This window comes from Microtus ochrogaster, assembly GCF_000317375.1.
Source record: "Microtus ochrogaster isolate Prairie Vole_2 chromosome 14 unlocalized genomic scaffold, MicOch1.0 chr14_random_2, whole genome shotgun sequence".
Taxonomy (NCBI): domain Eukaryota; kingdom Metazoa; phylum Chordata; class Mammalia; order Rodentia; family Cricetidae; genus Microtus; species Microtus ochrogaster.
In genome coordinates, this window is record NW_004949097.1 from 8,160,718 (window position 1) to 8,186,247 (window position 25,530).

Sequence of the window (25,530 nt, forward strand, 5' to 3'; positions counted from 1 at the left end):
GAAAGGGCCAAATGTTTTCTCTATACTATTTGAGGTTTTCCATTCTACTAGACATATTGACTATCAGCATTTGCTCTGACAAATCAGATTGATATAATTTGGTTTTGTTTTAGGGAATTTGATGGTTATTGTATTTGTGAGTTACTTTGGATCTAGACTGCACAGACCAAAGTTGATTGGAATTGGTTGTTTCATCATGGGCCTTGGGAGTATTATGACTGCAATGCCACATTTCTTCATGGGATAGTAAGTATGCCCTGTGCCCTTCCCACTGACGTGTAACTTAGTAATGGGGTTTCATTTATCTTTCTTGTTTTGAGAAACTTCTTAGAGGACTTCATACATGTGCACAATGAAATATATTCACATATACCCACATTTCCCCTCCAACTCCTCCCACACCCCATACACCCTCCTTCAAACTTGTAAATCCCCTTCTTCATCTTCATTTTAAACTTTCTTTTATAACTATCTAAGTCCCATTAGTGTATGGGCATGTGGGCCATCCACTGAAGCTTGGCCAAACTACTAATGGCAAATGTCAAAGTATAATAATTCTCTTTTCCCCAGATGTTATCAACTCTTGCTATCTCCCCAATAACAGCTGGGGCCTGGAGATCATCTACCCTATCCATGAAGGGATTATAGGAATTATAACTGACTTGATCTTGTGCTGGAAAGAGACTGAGTGCTCGCCTCTAAATGGGACTAAAGCTAGAACAGGGGTGCTGAGATACCAGGACCCATTTGTAACACACACAGACAGAGTTAATTAATCTTTGCTACACTTGGCATTCACATTGTCACCATACTAATGTCATATTCTTCTTACAGTCAACCATTCAAGAAACTTTCCCCCTTTTATTTTCATCATTTTATGCTCTTCAAACTTATTTGTCTATGTGTGACCTCTTCATCATGCCAATACTTTGCTGTCATGGCTGGCACCAAAATGTTCGTATCTCTGTTGTCCTATCTTCAGTCAAAATCCCTATAATAACTCAAATCCAGTCATTAGTCCCACTGTTTAACTGTTTCTAACTTTTGGTATCTACTTATCCATTTACCATGTCTATATATCCACTGGACACTCACAAGGCTTTCCCAACCTTGTATTACACCATGAACTCTGGTTCATATCCATTCTTTCAGCTGTTGTTCTCACAATTGCAAAGCAATTCAGGCCAAAGCCATAGACTTCATCTTAAGCTCTAAATTTACTGAAATGCAGATAACCAGCAGTCCCCAAGATCTTACCCTTTTTACATACTTCAGTCAGTATGGACATCAATGTTTTTATCCTGACTGAAGCCAGTCATCTAGATGTCTTGCCTTCAGTTCAAGTTCTACTATTTTAGAGACTTATTTATTATTTTTATTTCATGTGTATGAGTGTTTCTCTTCTGAATATGTGTGTGCACCATATGCACGAGAACCTTGCGAAAGACAGAAGAAGGCAATAGATCCCCTGTATTTTGAGTTATAGGTAGTGATGAGCCTCCTGATGTGGGTGCTGGAAACTAAACTGGGAACTTCAGGAAGAGCAAACAATGCTCCTCACTGATGAACCATCTCTCCAGTCCCTCAGCTCTGGTTTGATCTACATTTAATAAAAGAACTAAGTTCTAAATACAATGTTGTGGGAGCAGCGGGGCTGCGTCCTCGGCACCCAGCCGCCCACATGGCTAGCTTATGCCCCGAAACAATTACATGGACACTGTATTCTTTTAAACAATGCCTGGCCCATTATTTCCAGTCTCTTATTGGCTAGCTCTTACATATTGATCCAAACCATTTCTAATAATCTGTGTAGCTCCACGAGCTGGCTTACCAGGAAAGATCTTAACCTGCATCTGTCTGGAGTGGGAGAATCATGGCGACTCTCTGATTCAGCTTCTTTCTCCCAGAATTCTGTTCTGTTTTCTCCGCCTACCTAATTTTTTGTCCTCTTAAAGGACCAAGGCGGTCTCTTTATTTAACCAATGAAATCAACACAAAACAGCAGACTCCCACATCATTTCCCCTTTTTCTGTTTAAATAAAAAGAAAGGCTTTAACTTTAATATAGTAAGATTACATATAACAAAACAGTTATCAAGCAAGAATTATAGTTACAATATTTATATTTACCTTATCTTTTAGCATAACCAAGGAAAACTATAACTATAACTAACCATTTTTTAACTCCATCAAAGACTTTAGAAGGATATAATATTACCTAAGCAAACAAGAAATCCAAAGCTCTAGAAATGACAGAGACATTTCGCTGCCTGTACAATCACCCAAAGTTCCTCTGTACCGTTGGGGCATCCATCATTAGCCTTTAGGTATCTACTATCCAGCAGACATTTCCATGAAGTAGGAAATTTTAAAGACAGTTCAGTCACTATCTGCTGTGTCCTGCAGAATGTCTCGCAGACTCTTTCATGAGTCATGAACCCCAAAAGATCGTCTCACCTTTAGGCAAGTTCAGCAGTCCTCTCTCTGCGGGTTCTCTGTGTCCAGTTTATGCAACAGTCCAGGCAAGAGCAGTTTCTTTCCCAAATGGCTATCAAACTCCATAAAGATCCTCTTCGATGCCCATCTTCCTCTTGAAGTAGATTGGTGCTGCCAGGAGAAGACATGTCTCATTGTCATGAAAAGTCCTAAGTTATTAAAATATTTTAAATGCCATATTTTGCAGCCTTTGAGAGATATGAAGACTGCTTATCTGAAATATATCTCTATATAGCTAGAAAATCTAAGTAACATGACTACAAACTTGACTATTATTTATGATTATCCATCAACAACCTATATTTCCTAATTATACATTATATTTTAAAAATGAACTACACAATCACAATACCTTAATCAAGATCAGAAATACATATACATATAACAAAATTGATCTTAAAATCCATACCAATGCAAATTATTCATACCTATATCATTTCCCCCTTTAAATGTAAAAGAACATTTATAAGCAATATCTTGGAATATGGTCATATTTATTTCTCACCAAACTACTTCCTGCTGTATAGGGGTGCTTTAATTAGGTCTTTCATGGTATAACCTGTGTGCCAGAGTCATCTCAGTTGGCAGTTGAGTGAAGTAATTTTTTGAGGGTGTTCTCAGCAACCTTTCAGGAGGGCATGGTCTATCATACCATATCAGGATAAACGCAATCCTCAGGGTCTGGTCCTCTGTGAAAACAAAAGAAGACCCTTTCCAAAGCATCGTATCCTTAGACCCAAATTTTGAAGTCATACCCTCATGATATCCGTTTTGGTTCCACTTGGCAGCCCATATATTGAAATGTCTCTCTGTACTTAGCTCCTTTACAGTTAAAAATTTTAAAGAAAGCACAATAATACAAAGAATCCAGACTCTCTGTGAATTTTCCATTTATTTTTATTCTATCATTTTGATCCATTTAATGGTCTGCCTGAATCTGTTTTATTGTGAATCTGTAATTTTTTTACTATCCAGGAGCATTTCTGTAAATGTTAAGCAGTTTTTAAAAACTTAAGTTGTACCATGTATAGGTAATAAGGTACTGCCTGTGTCCTGCCCAGTCGAAACCTTAACTGCGCTGTTTTTACTGTAATTACAGTAGTTCCTGCCTGAGACCAGCACAGTTCAGCATGGCAGAGCTGAGCTGAGCTGCTTCTGCCTCAGAGCCATTTGGTGCCCCTGAGCTGCACACAGTTCCAGGCACACAACAAGTCCACATTGTAGCCGCACTCAGCAGTTTAATTCTGAGACTGAGAGTGCAGCACAGATACTCTTTTTATCCAAGTTGCAACCAAATCTGGCATGCAGAGCACTGCGCAGTCTGAAAACACATCTCTGTATGATGGCAGGAATCCGCCATGCTCTTCTGCCTGCGTAAGCCTTATTCTGCCATCTGCCCAGGTGCAGGCGGGGAGCGCTGAGCCATCAGCAAGGTCTCAGAGCACTCTCTTTCCGATCCCAAGCAGGGACACAAACATCCAGTCCCATAAAATCCATTGAAATGCTTTAAAGCCAGAGTTCATGCCGGCAGCACAGCCCCAAGAAGCCGCGCTTTAAAATGATGCAGTGTTTTTTCTGCTGCTGATGTCGAATCAGGAAATTTTTCTACGGCACGCCACCAACAAGGAGCAAAACTCTGTGTTAAAGTCTGTTTTTCTCTGTTTAAAATTAAGTTCTCTCAGGTTTTTAAGTGGATTTAGCCCATCACGTCTGGGCACCACTCTGTTGTAATAGGAGTAGCAGGGCTGCGTCCCTGGCACCCAGCCACCCACATGGCTAGCTTATGCCCCGAAATAATTACATGGACACTGTATTCTTTTAAACACTGCCTGGCCCATTAGTTCCAGTTTCTTATTGGCTAGCTCTTACATATCGATCTAACCCATTTCTAATAATCTGTGTAGCTCCATGAGCTGGCTTACCAGGAAAGATCTTAACCTGCATCTGTCTGGAGTGGAAGAATCATGGCGACTCTCTGATTCAGCTTCTTTCTCCCAGCATTCTGTTCTGTTTTCTCTGCCTACCTAATTTTCTGTCCTCTTAAAGGGCCAAGGCAGTCTCTTTATTTAACCAATAAAATCAACACAAAACAACAGACTCCCACATCAATACAAATCAGTTTTCTTAATTTTGTTTAAAACTCCAAACTTTCTAGAACAGGTTTTCAAATTTCAGGTACCAGTTTATCAGTGGAGCAGCAAAAACTGTTCAGGTTATTGAGAAAACCATGTATTGTAAGATAGACTTGAATAATATGCAAAGATAGATTCTGTCCTTCCAAGGCATCATTTGAGCTACACATACATTTGTAAGTGTGCATATATATTGTGGTAGAGACACACATTGAAATTATTTTGAGTCACAAAAAAAAAAACATTTAACGCTCTCACCTATGCATCAATTATATTTAAAATTGTTTGTCAATGCATGCTGGTCACTGAGAGGGTCCTTTACTTTCTTATGTGACCTTCCATATAGTTGCGAGCAACTGAAAAAAAAAACTGTAGTTCTCCACATGCGAAAATGCTTTACCTTTATTTACAGTGCCTATGCGGTCTTGCGCACTTTCCTCTGGGGTCTGTCTCTTAAACTCTTTTTCATCACTAAGTTTCATCTCATATGTTCTATACATGGTGACATCTCTAAATATCCACCCCATGTTCAACCTTCCAGCACAGCTAATGATTTTCCTTCATGACAACCCAGGACCTTGGATATGATAGAGAGGATGAAGGTACAAACACTGCGTTTTGATTCTAGCTTTGAAGTGGAGTAGAGTACTTGGCATGCACTGGGTTATCCTGCATGAAGGTACAGGCTATATTCGCATTTCTTGAGTTGTGGCATATGTTCCCATGGTTATTCCAGCCCCTTTGTTTCTATTAAATATACCTTGGTCAAGTTGAAGTGGATTAGAATTTATTAAAGTTTGAGAATGAGACGTTAGCTCATGAATACATGTACATCCATAAAAGAAAATAATGTTTTGATAGAAAATGTTCATAAATTAGCATACATTTAAGACTGATTTAAAAACATGACTCTCTAGCTTTTTAAACATAACTCATAAGGAAGTTTATATTTTTGTTATAGTTGTAATTAAGAAGAATTACTGCACTCAGCAGTTCACAAAACAGAAAGGCGAATCTAGGAATGTTTCCATAATAATTAGAGTATCATCTGTCATATCATCTACCTTGCCTGAGTGACACTGAAGGACCTTACTTACTGGGCCTTCCCCCCATTTTACTGTTACTAATTAGTTTTCCTAAATTTGAGGTTGGAAAGTTATCAGGGAATTCTTATTAACCTGGAAAAGAGAGAAACACAAATAAGAGGAAAATAGTTTCTTGGAAAAGTGAAAATACTTGGTAAATAAACCAAATATTAAGTCTAATGGTGTACTTATAGTTACAGGTACTCAGAAAATGACATCAGCTCTTTAAGCAACTCCACACTGATGTGTTTAGTTAATCAAACTACATCATTCACTGAAACATCACCTGAGATAGTGGGAAAAGGTAAGAATTAATAGTAACAGTGAATTCCACTTGAAGCTTTGTAGATATGATATCTATATCTATATATATATATATATTTATAAAATATATCAGCAAAATTGATCAAAAACAATATTTATTTGACCTTGACATATAGACATAATCATAGTGTGAACATGTGATACATAATGACCCTTTAGAAGTGTCTGAAAAGTAACCAAGGACTGTTTTATTTAGAAGTTGAGAAAGGATGCTTACAGTTAAAGTTACAAGAGCTGACTATGTAAATATCTGTAGTCCCAGAACCCAGTGGTTGAAACAGGAGGAGTGTGGCTTTGAGGTAAACCTGAGCCATATAATATAACCCTGTCTCAACAAACAACTCAAGCAAGCAAGAAAGCATGAGTATGCAAATAAGAGAGAGATGCCTTATAAAAAAACATAATTACTCCAATTGAAGATTTTTTAAAAGTATTCTCATGCAGCAATATAGACATAACACTCTAGATAGCTCTACCCAGTATATCAGATAAGGGAAGATTAAAAGAAATGAGAAGTTAATTCTTTTTCTTTTTGTATTGTTGAGATTGTATAACCTTACCACTGTTGCTAGAAGTCACTTTTTAACATTCATTTAACTAAAGAATACTTACCTAAATCTTTGTAATTATATTGTTATTAATCAGCTTTAAGAAAATAGTGAGATGCTTAGAGACTTATTTATAATTATAACCAAGATATCTCTTTGTGACTGAAGAAAAGATTTTAAGTATTTTCTAATTATAAAGATAAAATTAGGGACCAAAAAGATGACTCAACAGTTAAGAGCCAGTGCCAGTGCTCTTAGCTGATATGGTTATTTCTCACAACATTGTGAATGTCCTGACACAAAATACAACAAAGGGAAAATAAACAAGGAAGTTGTCCTAACAGAGTTAGCTAAAATAGTGATATTTACTTGTTAGACATTTAAGTCTATATTATATATAAAATATGTATATTTTATGCATGTCCAAAGTATAGAAGATGAATAAAAAACATTAAATGATTTTTTGTGCAAAGAGATTTTAGATCATGCTGCTTTCTATATGTTTTCTGTGCTCTTTTATGTCATTTTCTATTTTCAAATGTTGTAGATTGAATAAGAATTATGTAAAATTCAAAAAAAGCAAAAGCAAGCAAATGATACATCCCAGGACCAACTAAGTATCTGAATTTATAGAGTTCTTGGTATTGGTACTGTAATTGATGCTTAAAATAAACACATTTTCTCTACACAGGTTGTGAAAAGGGATCCAAGTCACGCATGTGGGTTTATGTGTTAATGGGGAACATGCTTCGTGGCATAGGAGAAACACCAATAGTGCCCCTGGGAATTTCCTATATTGATGACTTTGCAAAAGAAGGACACTCTTCTTTGTACTTGGGTAATATACAGAACATATGAAGTTCAGTCCTTAATTTTCCTAGGTCTAACCTGTAAATGGTAGCATTACTAAGTTTTTTTCAACTCCTTTCTTTTCCTCTAGTAGAGCTGCCAGTACTCTTCAACATTGAACTGACCTATCTTAACACCTCCTTAAGTAAATTCATACCCCTAAAAAATAATTAGAGAAAAGCATTATGTAACATTATATTGTAAAACCTACTATAAAAAAACAAATAAAAGTTCAAGGTGGACAAAATCCCTACATGGAGACAAGAGTTGGACATAAAGTCCCACCCCTGCATTTGATTTCCTCTGGAAGAGGAAGAGTAAGTTTTCTTTATTAGTGTGGCCTGTGATGGGTTTACCATGCTCTGGGCAAGGCTATACCCAAGAACATACAGTGACACAAGCTATAGCTGATGAGATTTACAAAAGGAGAAGGCACAAATTTGGGTGGGTAGGAAAGTGAGGATGGATCTTGGGTGAGTTGAAGAAGAACGAATGCAATGAAATATTTTTGGATGAGAAAAAAATATCACTATATGTTCTTGGATTCTGATTGAACGGCTTTGATATGTTCACAGGTATTCTGCATACAGTAGCAATGATTGGTCCAATCATTGGCTTTATCATGTCATCTGTGTTTGCCCGGTTATATGTAGACATTGGATACGTAGACCTGAGTAAGTAGAATCAGTAAGGTGACCAGGAGAGTGACCTTCAAAGACCAGCCTCTATGCCTCCAAATTACTGGTTTAACTCTTTCAATAGTCTCTTGATTTTATGTTTTATAAATTATAAGTGGAAAGGATGCACTCATACTGAAAACAAAGTTTATCTCTTGCCTAAACCAAGCTATTGTAAATCAATATAAAATTGGACATTCTGACCAATCTTATTTTAGGCAACTAAATTGAATAAAACTGGTTACACAGTCAAATTAGTTGCATGTTCACAAGTTGTACATTTGATTTTGAAACACAGGAATTACAGATCGAAGCTTCAGGAAGATGCTGTGAGGATGTCCACTGTATTTAGCAAAATTAGAGAAAATACTCTATCATTTATCTTATCACTTGTTTTCAATACAAATGCTTAGTGAAATTACTTCTCATTTGAAACTCTTACAGAGCTGAAGAATTGATTTTTATTGATAATGGAAAATGTTTAGCTATATTTATAAATAATTATCCATTTTGTTTTAGAATTTTTGGAAATTTGATAACTACAGATGAATATTCAGATCTTTCTGCATCTCCTTTTATTCAGTAATGGGTGAAGTACATTTTATATGTTTTTGAACCCATAGGTCAAAGGGAGTGGCACTGTTAGGAGTTATGGCCTTGTTGAAGTAGGTGGTATTAAGTTGACACAAAAACTAAAAAACAATGATTGCATGTTAGGATTTATAAAACATACATTGGTTTCTTCATCTGTACATGCCAATTGTCATTATCAATATTGTCTTTCAGGATGATTTCTGACTGTCTTGTTATAATTATTCATTCCAGGCAGCATTCGAATAACTCCTGGTGATGCACGTTGGGTTGGTGCCTGGTGGCTCAGTTTTCTTGTGTCTGGATCATTATCCATTATTGCTTCCATACCCTTCTTTTTTCTACCCAAAATTCTAAAGACATCGCAGAAGCAAAGGAAAAACTCATCATCTCCAAATGTACTCCAAACAGATAAAGAAAAGAATCACATGACTAATTTGATCAAACAAGAGAAAAAAGCTCCTGCCAACATGACTGGTAAGGATTTCATAGTTAGTCTATGAGAAGATAATAACCCCACTGAGAGCTAAGAATATTTAAAAACAATATGTTTTATGAAGAAGCCATAATCAAAGTTACAATTTAGAAAAGGTGGATAAAATAGCCAAGACAATGAGGTCTTAACAGCTCTTTTTATATTGGGGAAAAGAGAGGGGAAAGATATAGACAGAGCTAGGGAGAGGGGAACAAATAAGAAAAAAATGATATAAAAACATATTGATATAAATGCTTTAATAAAAGTCATATCTTTGAATTCTACTCTGAAACTTTAAAATGGAAGGAAGCAGAGGTAATTGGTGAAATAACAAAAATAAAAATTAAATCCATTTATATATAATGGTTCTGGTTATGAAACCAAGGTAAAATTGTTCTCAGAAATACCAGCAACAAAAGCTAAACCAGTAGAATATTTTATGATGATTTATGTTTATTGTTAATTTAACAGGACACAGAATCACCCAGAAAGCAAGTTCCTGGGCATGTCTTTGAGAGTGACATAAAATATCACATTACTACATGTTAATAAATAGGAAATATCACATGCAAAATTCATATTTCAGAATATATCCTAGTACTTAATTGAAAACTAAATATTTGTTGAATGATCAGGCAAAGAATATTAGAATGCAATTCATACTAGGCAAGGGTTCTACAGCCCCAGGATTTTTAAACTTAACATCGACATTAAAAAGAACATATTAGGGGATGTCTGAGATAGATCGCTGATTAAAAGCACTTATTACTCTTGCAGAGATCCTTTTAGGTTCCCAGAACTTTCACTGTGGTTGATAACTGTTTGTAACTCTACCGTAAGGGGTCCAATGCTTTTCACACACACACACACACACACACACACACACACACACACACACACGCATACACACATGCACACACACACAAATGTCTCTTTTCTTTAAAGTATATCAAAAAATTTATAACCAGGTATGGTTGAACATGGTTCAAATCCTAGCACATGGATGGCAGAGATTCTTGTTGTTTTATCCTATGGTAGGTGACTTCAATGACACCATATTTGCTTGGGCAGTGTTCTGTAGACAAGCTGCATTTCAGGGATCAATGAGTTAGAATCATCACATATTAAACATGCTTACAACTTCTGAATGTCAGTGTTCTTCTCCCCATGGTCAGAGATTATTTAAATTTCTGTTTAATGTATAGCTTTTTTGACATAAAATTACATTATTACATGCTGATCAATAGGAAGCATCACTTTCAAGATTCATATTTCAAAATATCCCCTGGTACCCAACTCAAAACAATATTTACTGAATGAACAGGTAATTGTATTGATAGGTATGAAAGACTAAGAGTATGGAGAATTACCAAGCATCCACTGGAAAAATCAAACCAAAGAACAGGAGAGACCAAAAACTAATTTTCATAAAAAATAACCAATACATAATATAAATGTGGAAAGTTTTGAAGAGATATATTACAAATCTGTATAGAGAAAGGTTTAAGAGTACCCTCTAATTTACTGTTCTGTGTATTTGTGACTTTACATTACATGTATAATAAGTAGATTAGGATGTAAGGAATGTTTAAGTTGTATTACAATACTTTCTTCACTCTTGTTATTTTTGAGGTTTTCTAAAGTCTCTGAAAAGTATCCTTACCAACCACCTGTATGTTATATTCTTGGTACTGACATTACTACAAATCAGCAGTTTTATTGGCTCCTTTACTTACCTCTTCAAGTTTATAGAACAACAGTTCTCCCGGTCAGCATCAGATGCGAACTTTGTATTAGGTAAGGAAGACTGTTTCCTATTTTGTTTTATAGATGATTGATAAACTGTTGACATGACTGCCCCGTGGTATAGTTAAGCGGAAGCTTTTTTTGCTGATATGAGAGAGAACAGCCAGAGGCATTTTGAAGAGTCCAGAGCAAATAGAAGTAGACAGAATATGGCCAGCTGACTGAATCTGGCCAGGGCTCTCTATAGAAAGGTGAAAATTCCAGGGGATAAAGAATAAGAGAAAACACAGTGAGAGAAACAGGGGCACAGCATGGAAAAGGCTAGGAGGAGAAAGGAAGCTGAGGGGTGTAAGGATATATCAAAAATAAGGAGATGAATAGCTTGAGGAGGGCAGACCACTAGCCAGAGGAAGTTTAGGTTAGGAGATGAGGTAAACAGGGCTAGAACTAGCATGGACTTTGAAATGTTCAACAGGTAGTTGTGATACTGAGGAAACATGGATGTTGGTGCTAGCTTTGATATGCTAATAGTCACCACAGATAGCCAGCTATGTGTTCCTTCTACCAGTGCTGAGAGAAATGACTCCTCTTGATAGAGGGGAACCAGCTTCACAAGTTCCCAAGGAATGCCAGCTTTTATCTTTCTTAATCACCAGAAATCCATCTATAGTCCAGGTTGAGCTCATTTCTGGATAGTTGGAATGAGAGTTCCCTTAAAATCTGACAAGTAGGCCGGGTGATGGTGGTGCACGCCTTTAATCCCAGTACTTGGAGGCAGAAGCAGGCTGATCTCTGTGAGTTTGAGACTAGCCTGGTCTACAAGAGCTAGTTCCAGGACAAGCTCCAAAACCACAAAGAAACCCTGTCTCGAAAAAGCAAAAAAGAAAAGAAAAAAAAAAGAATCTGACAAGTATTGCAGTACCAAATCACACCTGTACCCATGTTCACCCCACTCATGCAGACACACATGCACACACATAGATAAATAATGAAATAGTTCCAATCTTAAAAACTTTTAGGTGGTGAAGCTTAAAATATATTGCCCTTATTTATTTATAGAAGGGGGTGTTCCTCATAAAATTCACCTGTTAAAATGACAACTTCTGACTTCTTTTATCAGGAAATGAGGCAGGAAGATATCTTTTTTTTATTTTTCCAAATTGGGCATGGTTTTCCATCTTGATTCTGGTCATTAATTTCTACTTAAGAAGCAACAAAAATGAAGGGCCTATGTAGGCACACTGTATTTCATTATGTAAAGACAACGGGCAAACTTTATTTATATAATGACAACATCTTTCTCTTATTTACAGGAGTTATAACCCTACCTGCTATGGCATCTGGAATGTTTTTAGGAGGATATATCATTAAAAGATTCAAATTTACCGTGATTGGAATTGCCAAGTTTGCATTTTTCACGACTTCAGTGTCTTATGTGATTCATCTGTTAAATTTTCCTCTAATCTGTGAAAACAAATCATTTGCTGGTCTAACCTTGACTTACGATGGGTTTGTATATATCATTTTATCAACAGAGTGATGCATTGATTCCAATTAGAAGACTGTATATGAGGAAAAATAGGGCTGAAAGTAGTTTCCAATAACTTACTTAGTCAGTTAGCAAGAAGTCAGTTAGTTAAGAAGTTAATAACAATTAATTACAATTCATAAATTCCCCAAACACTTTTGTGAACACTTTTTTGAGAGTTCACAAAATCAGTTTTTATTTCTCCTTTATTTTTTTTTTCAGCTTCAAGAAAAAAACTAATGTTTTATTTATTTTTCATCATAGCCTTGATGGAAGTAAATTACATAGCATGTTCACTGAAGACTAATGGTTCAGATCACTGCATTTTATTTCTCCTTTAAAGAAAAGCTGGGTTATGGTAATCATGCCATTTTTAGAGTGTTTACAATCTGTCATGGGTACTTTTGTCATGGGCACATTTTCCCCTTGAACAGAGTTTATACAGCCAGCCATGCCTAGACATTACCTGGCTGGCTGTCATTGACTCAAATTTCGAGTTTTGGACTTCAAACTCTTGGTTTTCCCCACTGCATCTTGGCTAGGATGTGAATGTAGATGGAGGGAAACCTCACAGCCATGGCTGTGCAACCTACATCTAGTGCTCATTTTAACGGACACCCGTACAAGAGACCAGTTCCTTACACCAAACTGGATTTTCATGCTCTATAAACTGGCACTACTACTGTCCTCATTGGAGTTAGTCAGACATCTGAGTATTCCAAGTAACTGTACCTTTGCTTTCCCACTGTTTCTACGTAGTGAAAAGTATTACTGATACTTTATCTGCCCTAAGGCCAGGGCTTGGGGTCTCTTGCACAGCTTATCTCTAACAGTATCTAGCAGCTTAAATAGGCTCACACACCAGTAACATGCACAGAATTCTCATCAGTTCTCTTTTGGGTAGGAGTTTTTAGGCTCTCTAGCCTTTTCCTTCTTCATTTTCCTCCCCTCTGCGCTGGCTTCATCATTCCCTACCATTTCCCCTCTTGCTGCTTCTCTATTCTTCCTCCTCCTCCTCTTTCCTTTCTTTTATATCATTTTCACTCTTTCTTTCCTTCCTTCTGTCCTTCTCACTTCATCTCTGTCTTCTCTTTGACATGTCTCTCATCATGTGTCTCTAGAATGAACTCAGTGGACTCCCACATAGATGTACCACTTTCGTATTGCAATTCAAACTGCAGTTGTGATAAAAGTCAATGGGAACCCATCTGTGGGAAGAATGGAGTGACCTACATTTCCCCTTGTCTGGCAGGATGCAAATCGTCTAGTGGTAATAGGAACTCTAATAGTACAGTGAGTATCCGTTTTCATTTTTCACTTTCCTTACTCATAACTGCACTACAGATTTCATGGATACTTATCAAATCTTTATAGAGCTAAGATATCCAATAAAAAGATTCAAGAATAGGTTAATATATGATCTCTGTTGTGAAGGATGGGAGATTACCAAGTCTCCACATGAAATCTTGCTTGGAACACTATCCTAACTATCTGTTTCTCAAATTATAATTCCTTAAATTCTAATACTTCATTTCCAAATTCTCATTTTCAAGAGTCCAAATATTGACTTTGGGAACCTGGACATAGGCTTTCTGAAGCACTTTTCTGACTCAAGCAGCTGACTGTCATCAGTGAGAATTCCTTAAACCTCAGATATTAAGGAAGAATCTTAATTAAAAAACATGAACAAAACATGCACTGTTCTGCAGACTTTTATGATTATGACTCTGGGCTCCCTCCCTTTTGACTCTTTGAAAAGCAGTGCTGACTTCATGCTTACTTGACAGTCCAAGTCTCACCTGTCAGTTCTGAATTTCCCAAAGCTTGTGTTTCTACCCAGAAATTATAGTATCATTTTCACATATGCCTAGTGTATCCCACAACAATCCACTTTGTTTAAAACATCCTTTTCCCTATGAACTATGAGTTATCCTTAGTCAACTGCTGACTACCAATCATGAAAATCGTTATGGTGTTGCACATATTCCTAATCTATTTAAAATTTCAGAAAGTTAGGCAGTTTTCTCCTTTTACCTTTCCCTAATTCAAACATTGGATATACAACCAGTTCTGACTTTCTGTTTACGAGACAGGACCTTAGTATGTAGCCAAGGCTACCCTTACACACAGGATCTTCTTGCCTCGGCTTCTTAAGTGCTGGAATTATAGACATGCACTGCCATATATGGCATGATCCCTGCTTCCCACCCAACCATGTATGGTTCAACATGTTTGTGTAGGTGGTTTTCATTTCAGATTTTGGCCCCATGGAAGCTATCAAATGCCTTTAGTCTCTGGGAAAACCTTCCACAAGGCATATGACTGACACATTTTAGTAAGTTTTAAATGGAGTAAGTAAATGTAATACAGAAGATAAAAGTTAGAGAAAGGCAACTATAGAAAAGAACTTGTCTGAATGAAGAAACTATGAACAGTTTCAAACACTCTTTTTTCAATTCTTTCATAACTTTGACATTGGAAATGAATTACTAGGAGCAATTAAATTTTCTTGTCTAGAAATAAATACAGAGAATTATATTGTTTTGTTTTCAGTTGTTAAACAACTATGTTTTAGAAGTTTTAAAACTGTAAACACACTTTAAGAATAAAAGAAACTTTAAAAAATATAATGGGACATATTTATAGCAGTTTCACATTTTGCAAGCATGTTCTGTAACTTTTCAAATCTGTTTCTTAGGTATTCTATGACTGCAGTTGTATCAGAGATTCTGATCTCCTGAGCAGCAATTTCTCAGCCCGTTTGGGTGAATGCCCAAGAAACAAGTGCAAAAACAACTATTACTTTTATATAGCTTTGCAAGTCTTAAATTCTTTCTTTGTTGCATTGGGAAGCACCTGTTTTATGATGATTCTGATGAAGTGAGTATATTTTGTTTTTTTCATACATGTGTGTGCATTTCTGTGTGGGGTGCACATGTGGAGCATGCTCATGTGTGGGTGCCCATTTACAGTTCAGATAATTATGTCTGGTATAAGTCTTCAAGTACCTCCCACTCCTACCACGGAGATTAGGCAAGTTGCCTATGCTTTCAAGAACCTGCTGTTACCTGTATGATCACAGATGGAAATGCAGATGAATTCTGGAGACACACCCTCAGATGCTTACATTTACTTTTTTTCCCCCTCAGTATTAATATTCTCTTTATTTTACTAACAATATAAAGGAAGCAGAAAGAAAAAAGTTGAGTATGATTTTTACAAGGGTCAAAAGTGGGTATTCATGTACTGACATGAGGCTCTTGGTCAAAAAAAAAGCAACCATGGATGTCCCATGTAGTCTTCCAGTTTTTCAAGGCAAGTTCAGGCTGAAACCTTTGTACCATAGTCAAAGCAAAGTTTCCTGGATCTTGGTCTAGGAGGGTACTTCTAGGTCAAGAAGTATATGTGAGAAACAGGAGCAGTCTTTTGCCTGATGTGTCATGTGCAAATCTCCATGATGCTGTACTCTGGTACTTACATTAGTCAACATGCCCTTGACCATTCACTTCAAGCACACCTTAACAGTTGCTCTGCCCATACTTCCTAGCCTGTATTTTAAGACATTGTGGTGAACTGTGTTATTTTTTAATTAATCATTTTTTCATTTATTTTACATACCAACCACAGTTCTCCCTCCCTCCTCTCCTCCCACTCCCTCCATCATCTCCCCTCCAAACCTCCCCTCCATCCAATCCCCCTCTATCTCCATTCAGATGGTGTAAGGCTTCCCATGGGAATAAGCAAAGCATGGTATATCAAGCTCATATAGCTCCTCTTTGGGCACCAAGACTGAAGAAGGCATACTACCACAGGGAATAGGTTACAAAGGAACAGCCCACGTATCATGGACAGGTTTTGTCTTGCCAGCAGCCCCATAAGAGGATAGGTCACACAACTGTCATCCAGATGTAGAGAGTGAACATGGATCCCATGCTAGTTTCCCAACTGTCAGTCCAGAGTCTGTAAGCTCCAACATGCTTAGTTCAGCTGCCTCTGTGGGTTTCCCCATTATGATCTTAAACCCCCTTACTCATATAATCTCTCTACTCTCTTCTCAACTGAAATCCCAGAGTTTAGCCCAGTGGATCTCTACATCTACTTCCATCAGATACTGAACAAAGGCTCCATGATGACAATTAGGAATGTCACCAATCTTTTTTTAAAAAAAATTATTTATTTATTAAAGATTTCTGTCTCTTCCTTGCCACTGCCTCCCATTTCCCTCTTCCTCCCCCAATTAAGTCCGCCCCTCCTCAGCCCGAAGAGCAATCAGGGTTCCCTGCCCTGTGGGAAGTCCAAGGAACCCCCACCTCCATCCAGGTCTAGTAAGTTGAGCATCCAAACTGCCTAGGCTCCCACAAAGCCAGTACATGCAGTAGGATCAAAAACCCACTGCCATTGTTCTTGAGTTCTCAGTAGTCCTCATTGTCCACTATGTTCAGAGAGTCCGGTTTTATCCCAGGCTTTTTCAGACCCAGGCCAGCTGGCCTTGGTGAGTTCCCTTATCATATAACAAAAGTATATGCTCTACGATGTTCATAGCAGCATTGTTTGTAATAGCCAGAACCTGGAAACAATCTAGATTCCCTTCAATGGAAGAATGGATGAAGAAAGTATGGAATATATACATATTAGAGTACTACTCAGCAGTAAAAAAACAAGGGCTACTTGAATTTTGCATGCAAATGGATAGAAATAGAAAACACTATCCTGAGTGAGGTAAGCCAGACCCAAAAAGAGGAGCATGGGATGTACTCACTCATATTTGATTTCTAGCCATAAACAAAGGACATTGAGCCTATAATTAGTGATCCTAGAGAAGCTAAATAAGGAGAACCCAAAGAAAACCATATAGGCATCCTCCTGAATATTAACCTTCATCAGGCAATGAAAGGAGACACAGACAGAGACCCACATTGGAGCACCGGACATAAATCTCAAGGTCCAAATCAGGAGCAGAAGGAGAGAGAGCACGAGCAAGGAACTCAGGACTGCAAGGGGTGCACCCATACACTGCGACAATGGGGATGTCACCAATCTTATTACAAGGAAGACCAGTTCAGGCACCCTCTCAACTCATTGTTGGAGGGAGTGGGCCGCTTGTTGGTTCCCGGCTAGCTTAGACCCAAAATAATCACATAAAACTGTATTATTTAAATCACTGCTTGGCCAATTAGCTCTAGCCTCCTAATAGTTAACTCTTACATATTTATTTAACCCATCTTCATTATACTGTGTATTGCCACAAGGCAATAGCTTACCGGCAAAGTTTTGGCATGCCTGAGTCTGGTGGTGGCTCCATGGCTTCTCCCTGACTCTACCCTTCTTTCTCCCAGCATTCAGTTCCATCTTCCATGCCTACTTCTGATCTACCCTGCCGTAGGCTCAAGACAGCTTTATTTATTAACCAATCATATTCACAGCATGCAGATGGAAATCCCACAACAACTCTTTCCAGGAATCCTAGAATGACCCTATCATTCTTGTGGACTCCTTGGAGTTTTCCTGGCACTAGATTTCTCCCCAACCCCACAATTTCCCCCTCTTTTAAGGTATCTCTCCTGCTACTCTCTCATTCTCTCCCACTCCCAACTTGACTCTCTTCTTCCTTCTCATCTACTGCCCCCACCCCCAGTTTACCAGGACATTTTTTTCCATTTCATCTTCCCAGGGAGATTCATAAGTTTTTCTCTGGGTCTTCCTTGCCACCTAACCTCTGTGTGGTTGAGGATTATAGACTGGTTATCCTTTTCCTTATATCTAATATCCACTTGTGAGTGAATATATAGTGTATTTCTTTTTCTGTGTCTGGGTTACTTCACTCAAAATTATTTTTCTAGTTTTACCCATTTGCCTGCAAATATCAAGATACCATTGTTTTTTTACAGCTCAAAAACAAGCCATTGTGTAGATATATCACATTTTCTTTATCCATTTTTTTTTGGTTGAGGACCATCTAGGTTGTTTATATGTTCTTGCTATTATGAATAATGTTGTTATGAACATAGTTGAGTAAGTATTCTTGTGGTATAGTTGAGCATCCTCAGGGTTTTTGCCCAAGAGTGGTTTTGCTGGGTCTTGAGGTAGATTGATTCCTAATTTGCTGAAAAATGGCCATACTGATTTCCAAAGTGACTCTAAAAGTTTGCACTCCCACCAGCAGTGGAGAAGTATTCTCCTTACTCAACATCCTCTCTAATATAGGCTGTCATTAGCATTTTTTTATCTTATCCAGGTATAATATTGTACCTCAGAGTAGTTTTGATTTGCATTTCCCTAATAGTTAAGGATGCTAAACACTTCTTTAAATGTATCTCAGCCTTTTGAGATTCTTCTGTTGAGAAGTCTCTGTTTAAGTTTGTATACCATTTTTAAATGGGATTATTTTGTAATTTGATGTCTAGTTTCTTGAGTTTTTTTTTATGTATTTTGGAGATCAACCCTCTGTCAAATGTGTGCTTTGTGAAGATCTTATTCTATTCTGTAGGCTGCTGTTTTGTCTTATTGACATTGCCCTTTGCATTACAGAAGTTTTTCAGTTTCATGAGGTCCTATTTATTAATTGTCAATTTCAGTGTCTGTGCTATAGGTGTTATATTCAGGAAGTAGTTTCCTGTGCCAACATGTTCAAGGATATTTCCTTCTTTCTCTTCTATTAGCTTTTGTGTAACTGAATTATGTTGTGGTCTTTGGTCCATTTGGACTTGAGTTTTGTGCACGACAATAGATATGGATCTATTTGCTTTCTTGTGCATGTTGCCATCTAGTTATGCCAGCACCATTTGAGGAAGATACTTTCCTTTTTCTGTTATAAATTTTTGAATTCTGTTATGTGGGAGTTCCTTCTATGTGCTGCAATTGCCATTAATGAATAAAGAAATTGTCCTGGCCTGTTGATAGGGCAGAACTTAGGTGGGCAGGGAAGATGGAACTAACTTCTGGGAGGAAGAAAGCAGAGTCAGGGAGATGCCATGGGTCTGCCATCGGAGTAAAATATGCTGCCGAAACTTAGCCAGTAAGCCACTGTCACATGACAATACACAGATTAATAAAAATGGGTTAAACTAAGATGTAAGAGTTAGCCAATAAAAAGTTAGAGCTAATGGGCCAAGCAGTGATTTAATGGATATGGTTTCTGTGTGATTATTCTGGCACTAAGCTAGCCAGCTAGGTGGGATAAACAAGCAGGCCCTCCTCCTACAATTCTGTGTCAAATATCAGGTGTTCTTTTATTTATGTGAGTTTTTAATCAGGTTCTTTGATTAAATCCATTGATCCACTTGTTTGTTTTTATGCCAATACAGAACTGTTTTTATTACTGTAGCTCTATAGTAGGGCTTGAAGTTAGGATGGTGACAGCTCCAGATAGTTCCTTTATTGTAAGGTGTGTTTTAGCTATCCTGGGCTTTTTACTTTTCCATATGAAGTTGAGTATAGTTCTTTCTAGGTCTGTAAAAAATGATGTTGGGATTTTTATGGGGATTGTGTTAAATCTGTTGACTGGTTTTGGTAAAAAGGCTATTTTTACTATGTTAATCCTACCTATCCATAAGCATGAGAAATCTTTCCATTTTGTGAAACTATCAATTTCCTTTTTCAATGACTTAAAATTCTTGTCTTATAGGTCTTTTACTTGTTTGGTTAGAGTCACCCCAATATATTTTATATTTTTTGTGACTATTATAAAGAACTTTGTTTTTCTGATTTCTATCTTGTTCCATTTAACATTTGTACATAGGAAGGCTACTGATGGTTTTTACTTAATCTTGCATCCAGTCACATTACAGAAGGAATTTATCAGATGTAAGAATTCCCTGGTAGCTGGAGAGATGGCTCAGAGGTTAAGAGCACTGGCTGCTCTTCCAAAGGTCCTGAGTTCAATTCCCAGCAACCACATGGTGGCTCACAACCATCTGTAATGAGATCTGGTGCCCTCTTCTGGCGTGCAGACATCCATGCAGACAGAATGCTGTATGCATAATAAATAAATCTTTAAAAAAAAAAGAATTCCCTGGTAGAATTTTTGTGGTCATTTATGTGTACCATTGTATCAACTGCAAATAGTGAAAATTTGAATTCTTCCTTTTCAATTTATATTTCCTTAATCTCTTTTGTTGCCTTATTGCACTACCTATAACCTCAAGTTATTGAAGAAATATGTAGATTATGGACAGCATTGTCTTGTCCCTGATTTTGATGGAATATTTTTGAGTCTCTCTCCTTTTAACTTGATGTTGGCTAATGGCTTGCTCTATGTTGCCTTTTATTATGTTTAAGTATGCTCAATGTATACCTGTTCTCTCCAGATTCTTCATCATAAAGGGGTGATTGATTTTGTCAAAGGCTTTCTCAGCATCTAATGAGATGATAGTATGGGATTTTTTTTCCTTTCAGTTTGCTTATTTGGTGTATTACATTGACAGATTTTTTTGTATATTGAACCAACTCTGAATCTTTGGGATGAAGCATACTTGGTAATGGTGGATGATTTTTTAACGTGTTCTTGGATTCAGTTTTTATCAGTACTTGCTGAGAATTTTTGCATTAATGTTCATGAGTGAGATTGTTCTTTACTAACTTTTCTTTGTATCATCTTTGTTTGATTTGAGTATCAAGGTAACTGTAGCCCTATAAAAAGAATTTGTCAATATTCTTCTCATTTCTATTGTGTGGAACAATTTGGAGAGTATTGGTATTAGCTTTTCTTTGAAATTCTGATAGAATTCTGCACTGAAACTATTTATTCCTGGGTTTTCTATGGTTCAGAAGATGTTTTATGTCTACATCTATTTCCTTAGGTGTTTCAGGTCTGTTTAAGTTCTTTATCTACTTTTGATTTAATTTTGGTTTGTGGTACTTATCAAGAAAGTGATCCATTTCTTTTAGATTTCCCAATTTTGTGGAGCATATAACCTGACAATTCTTGGAATTTTCTCCGAGTCTGTAATTATGTCTCTCTTTTCATCTCTGATTTTGTTAATGTGGACATTTGCTCTCTGCCTTTTTCTTTATATGAATAAGGGTTTGACTATCTTGTTGATTTCCTAAAGAAGCAACTCTTTGTTTCAATTTTATTGATTTCAGACCTGAATTTGATTATTTTCTGAAATCTGTCACTTTTTGGTGAGTATGCTTCTTTTTATTCTAGAGATTTCAGGTGTGCTGTCAAGTCACTAATTTGAGATTTCTCCAAATTCTTTATGTAGGAACTTAGTGCTATGAACTCTCGTAATGAGGCTGTTTGTTAGTTTCTGGCTGTTCAGCCCCAAAATGACCATGCAGAAACCATGTTAATTAAATCACTGCCTGGCTCTTTAGTTCTAGCTTCTTATTAGCTAACTCTTTCATCTTAATTTAACACATTTGTAGTAATCTGTTTATCACCATGTGGTTGTGGCTTACCGGGTAAAGTTCCTTCTGGCTCCAGCGGGCACACATGACTTCTCCCTGACTTCACTTCCTTTCTCCCAGCATTTAGCTTAGTTTTCTCTGCCTAACTAAGTTCTGCCCTACTATGCATCCGAAGCAGTTTCTTTATTCATTAATGGTAATCACAGCATATAGAGTAAGATCCCACATCACTTCCCTTTTTCTGTTTAAATAAAAAAGAAGGTTTTAACTTTATCATTGTAAAATTGCAGATAACAAAACAAGTGTCAAGCAAGAATTACAACCACAACATTTATATCTATATTATCTTCTGTCTTTACTAAGGAAAACTATAATTATTACTATCTACTCTTCAACTCCATCAAAGACTCCAGAAGGATATAATATTATCTAAGTAAATAGGAAATGCATTGTATGCAACTTCCAAAACTCTATAATTGATAGAGACATCTTGCTGCTTGGACACACACCCAAAGCTCTTCTGTACCATTGGGACATCTATCTTCAGCCTACCGGCCCATAGTATTGGACAGACATTTCCCTGTAGTTAGAAATTTCAGCCACTTTCTTTTGTATCCTGCAGAATGTCTAGAAGACTATTTCACAAAACAAGAAAAACCCAAAGGATTGTTTTTCCTTTAGTCAAGTTCATCAGTCATTTCTCTGTGGATCCTGCATGTCCTAAGCTGTCCAAGCAAGAGCAGTGTTTTACCCAAATGGCTAACCAATGACATACGGAGCTGCTTCAATGTTCATCTTTCTCTTGAAGTAATTGGTGCTGCCAGGAGGAGATGTGTCTCACTGTCATGAAAAGTCTTAATTTCTTAAAACATTTTAATGCAATATTCTGAAGGTCTCTGAAAGATTTGAAGAACACCTAACTGAAATACATCTTTATCTTTATCTATATCATTAAAACTTAACTAACATGATTATAAACTTGACTATTATAGATGACTATTTATTAACCTATATTTTTTATTATAAATTTCATTTTTAAATGAAATACACTATACTTTAATCAAGAGCAGAAATATACATATAACAGAATTGAGCTTTAATTTGTATCAATAAACCAAGGTCCATACTAATGTAAAGTATCTATCTCTATAGTCTATCCCCCTTTAAATATAAACAAACACTTATAAACAATATTTGGGATATGGGCATAGTTTTCTCCAAACTGCTTCCTACTGTTTATTGAGAGAAGTAATTTTTTGAAGAAGGAGTGTTAAAGGTAACTTTTCAGGAGCTCTTGGTCCATCAAACCATACTAATCTGGAAGCAATCTATAGGTTCTTATCCTCTGTGGAAACAAAATAAGAGCCTCTTTTCTAAAGCAACATATCCTTAGATCCAAGATACTTTTATAATATATATGCTGGTTTAGTTTAGCAGCCTGTACAATAAAATATCTCTCTGTACTTAGCTACTTCACAGTCAAGAAAAATCAAAGAAATCACAATAATATATATAGTCTAGACTCTGTCAATTTTCCATCTTTATATGACTTATTTGTCTATACTCTTTTTAATATAGGACTGTCTGTACTCTGTCTCTTTAAAGACTTTGTTTTTTTAAAACTACTTCTTTTTTAACTCTCTATACTTTTTTTCTCTCTCCCATGCCTACATACTATTATCCAACATCACAACCCATTTAGAGTTTTTTTTTTTTTAATCTGGATTTGTCTTTATTACATATCTGTAATTACTTTCTGACCAGAAACCTTTCTTAAGATTCTAAGGAGCTTAGTCTCAGTGGCCTTGGGAGCAGGCTCTACCTCTCTCAGGCATTAAATATGGTGGAGGCAATTCACCTCAGGCTCTAGCACTGCTGGGTGGGAGCCATCCTTACCACCTAAACTCTGGTTAGCACCATGCACCATATAAACCTTTTTTTCTGAGTAAAAGCTAAATCTGCCATGCAGCTCACTGCATGGCCTGATAATATCTCTGTGTATGGTGGCAGAACTCTGCCATGCTCTCCTGCTTGTGCATGCCTAGTAGACCTGTTTCTGCTGCCTGCCCAGGTGGGGAGAGCTGAGCTATGGACATGATTCCAAACACCTTGGCCCACAAATACCATATAAATGCTCCATAGCCAGAGTTTGTGCTGGCAGCATGGCCCAGAAAGCTGGGTTTTAAAATGGTGTAGCTTTTGTTCTGCTATAGCTGAACCACTAAGACCTCTTTTAAAGGACCACAGCTTGCCACTAGCAAGCATAGGCCACTTGAAAAACCAATGTGACTAAACTTTGTTTTATAGTCTCTAGAATTCCTTTGCAAGACCTCTTAAGTTTTAAGTAGATTTTAGTTGGCTACATCAGCACCGATTTCTTGTAATGAAGCCTCTTGTTGGTTCCCAGCTGCTCAGTCCCAAATAACCACACAGAAACTGTATTAATTAAATCACTACTTAGCACATTAGCTATAGCTTCTTTTTGGCTAACTCTTACATCTTAATTTAACCAATTTCTAGTAATTCGTGTATCGCCATGTGGCTGTGGCTTACTGGCTCCAGCATGGCTATATGGCTTCTCCTGATTCTGCCTCCTTTCTTCTAGCATTCAGTTTAGCTTTCCCTGCATAGCTAAATTCTGCCCTGCTATAGGTCCAAAGCAGTTTATTTAATCATTAATGGTAATCACAGCATACAGAGGGAAATCCCACATCAATGAACTTTTATCACTGCTTTCATTGTGTTCCAGAAGTTTGGGTATGTTGTGGATTCCTTTTTGTTGAATTCTGGGGAATCTTTGATTTCTTTATTTCTTTCTTGACCCAGTTGTGGCTCAGTTGAGAACTGCTCAGTTTTCATCATTATTTTGTAGGGTATTTTTTTTTTCATTTGTGTTGTTGTTGAACTATAACTTTATCCCGTGGTGGTCCAGTATGATACATAGTCTTGTCCCAACTTTTTAAATATATGTTGAGATTTGCTTTGTGACCGAGTATGTGGGTCAATTTTTGTGACAGTTTTATGAGGTGTTGAGAAGAAGGTATATTCTTTTGTGTTTGGGTGAAATGTTCCATAGATGTCTGTTAAGTCCATTTGAGTTATGGCATCTGTAGGTTCCCTCATTTCTATGTTAAGTTTCTCTCTAGCTGAACATTTTATTGGTTTGAGTGGGGTGTTGAAGTCTCCCACCATTAATATTTGGGGTTTGATTGTGATTTAAGTTTTAATAATGTTTCTTTTACAAATGTGGGTAACCTTGTTTTTGGAGCATATATGTTAAGAATTGAGACTTCCTCTTTTTTCTTTCTTTTTTATTATTGCTTAAAAATACCAATCCAAATTCCCACTCCCTCCCTTCCTCAAGTCCCCTCCCTTTCCCTCCACAAACCCTCACCCCACCCCTAAAAGAGTGCCATGCACCCCAACCCGTGAAAAGTCCAAGGCCCTCCCTACTACATCTAGGTTGAGCAAGGTTACATCCAAAGAGAATCGAATCTCATGAAGCCAGTATATGCAGTAGAGACACATCCCATTGTCACTATCAGAGGTCTCTCAGTCTGCCTCAGTTGTCAACCCCCTTCAGAGGGGCTTGGTTTTACCCATGCTCATTCACTCCCAGTCCAGTTGGAGTTGGTGAGCTACCATTAGCTCAAGCAAACTGTCTCAGTGGTTGACCCCCTCATGGTCTTGAATTCCTTGCTCATACTCTCACTCCTTCCACTCTTCAAC

The 25,530-nt window shown here is 37.1% G+C and overlaps 1 protein-coding gene across 1 annotated transcript in view; it reads left to right on the forward strand.

The window, feature by feature from the left end:
• Positions 1-25,530, forward strand: part of Slco1b3 (solute carrier organic anion transporter family member 1B3) — a 69,055-nt gene that overhangs the window by 33,953 nt on the left and 9,572 nt on the right. The window contains exons 4-12 of the mRNA XM_005364558.1: positions 114-246; positions 5,907-6,016; positions 7,276-7,422; positions 8,009-8,107; positions 8,936-9,178; positions 10,809-10,973; positions 12,236-12,431; positions 13,572-13,743; positions 15,149-15,330. Coding sequence (XP_005364615.1) covers positions 114-246; positions 5,907-6,016; positions 7,276-7,422; positions 8,009-8,107; positions 8,936-9,178; positions 10,809-10,973; positions 12,236-12,431; positions 13,572-13,743; positions 15,149-15,330 — 1,447 coding nt within the window. The remainder of the gene's footprint in view (positions 1-113; positions 247-5,906; positions 6,017-7,275; positions 7,423-8,008; positions 8,108-8,935; positions 9,179-10,808; positions 10,974-12,235; positions 12,432-13,571; positions 13,744-15,148; positions 15,331-25,530) is intronic.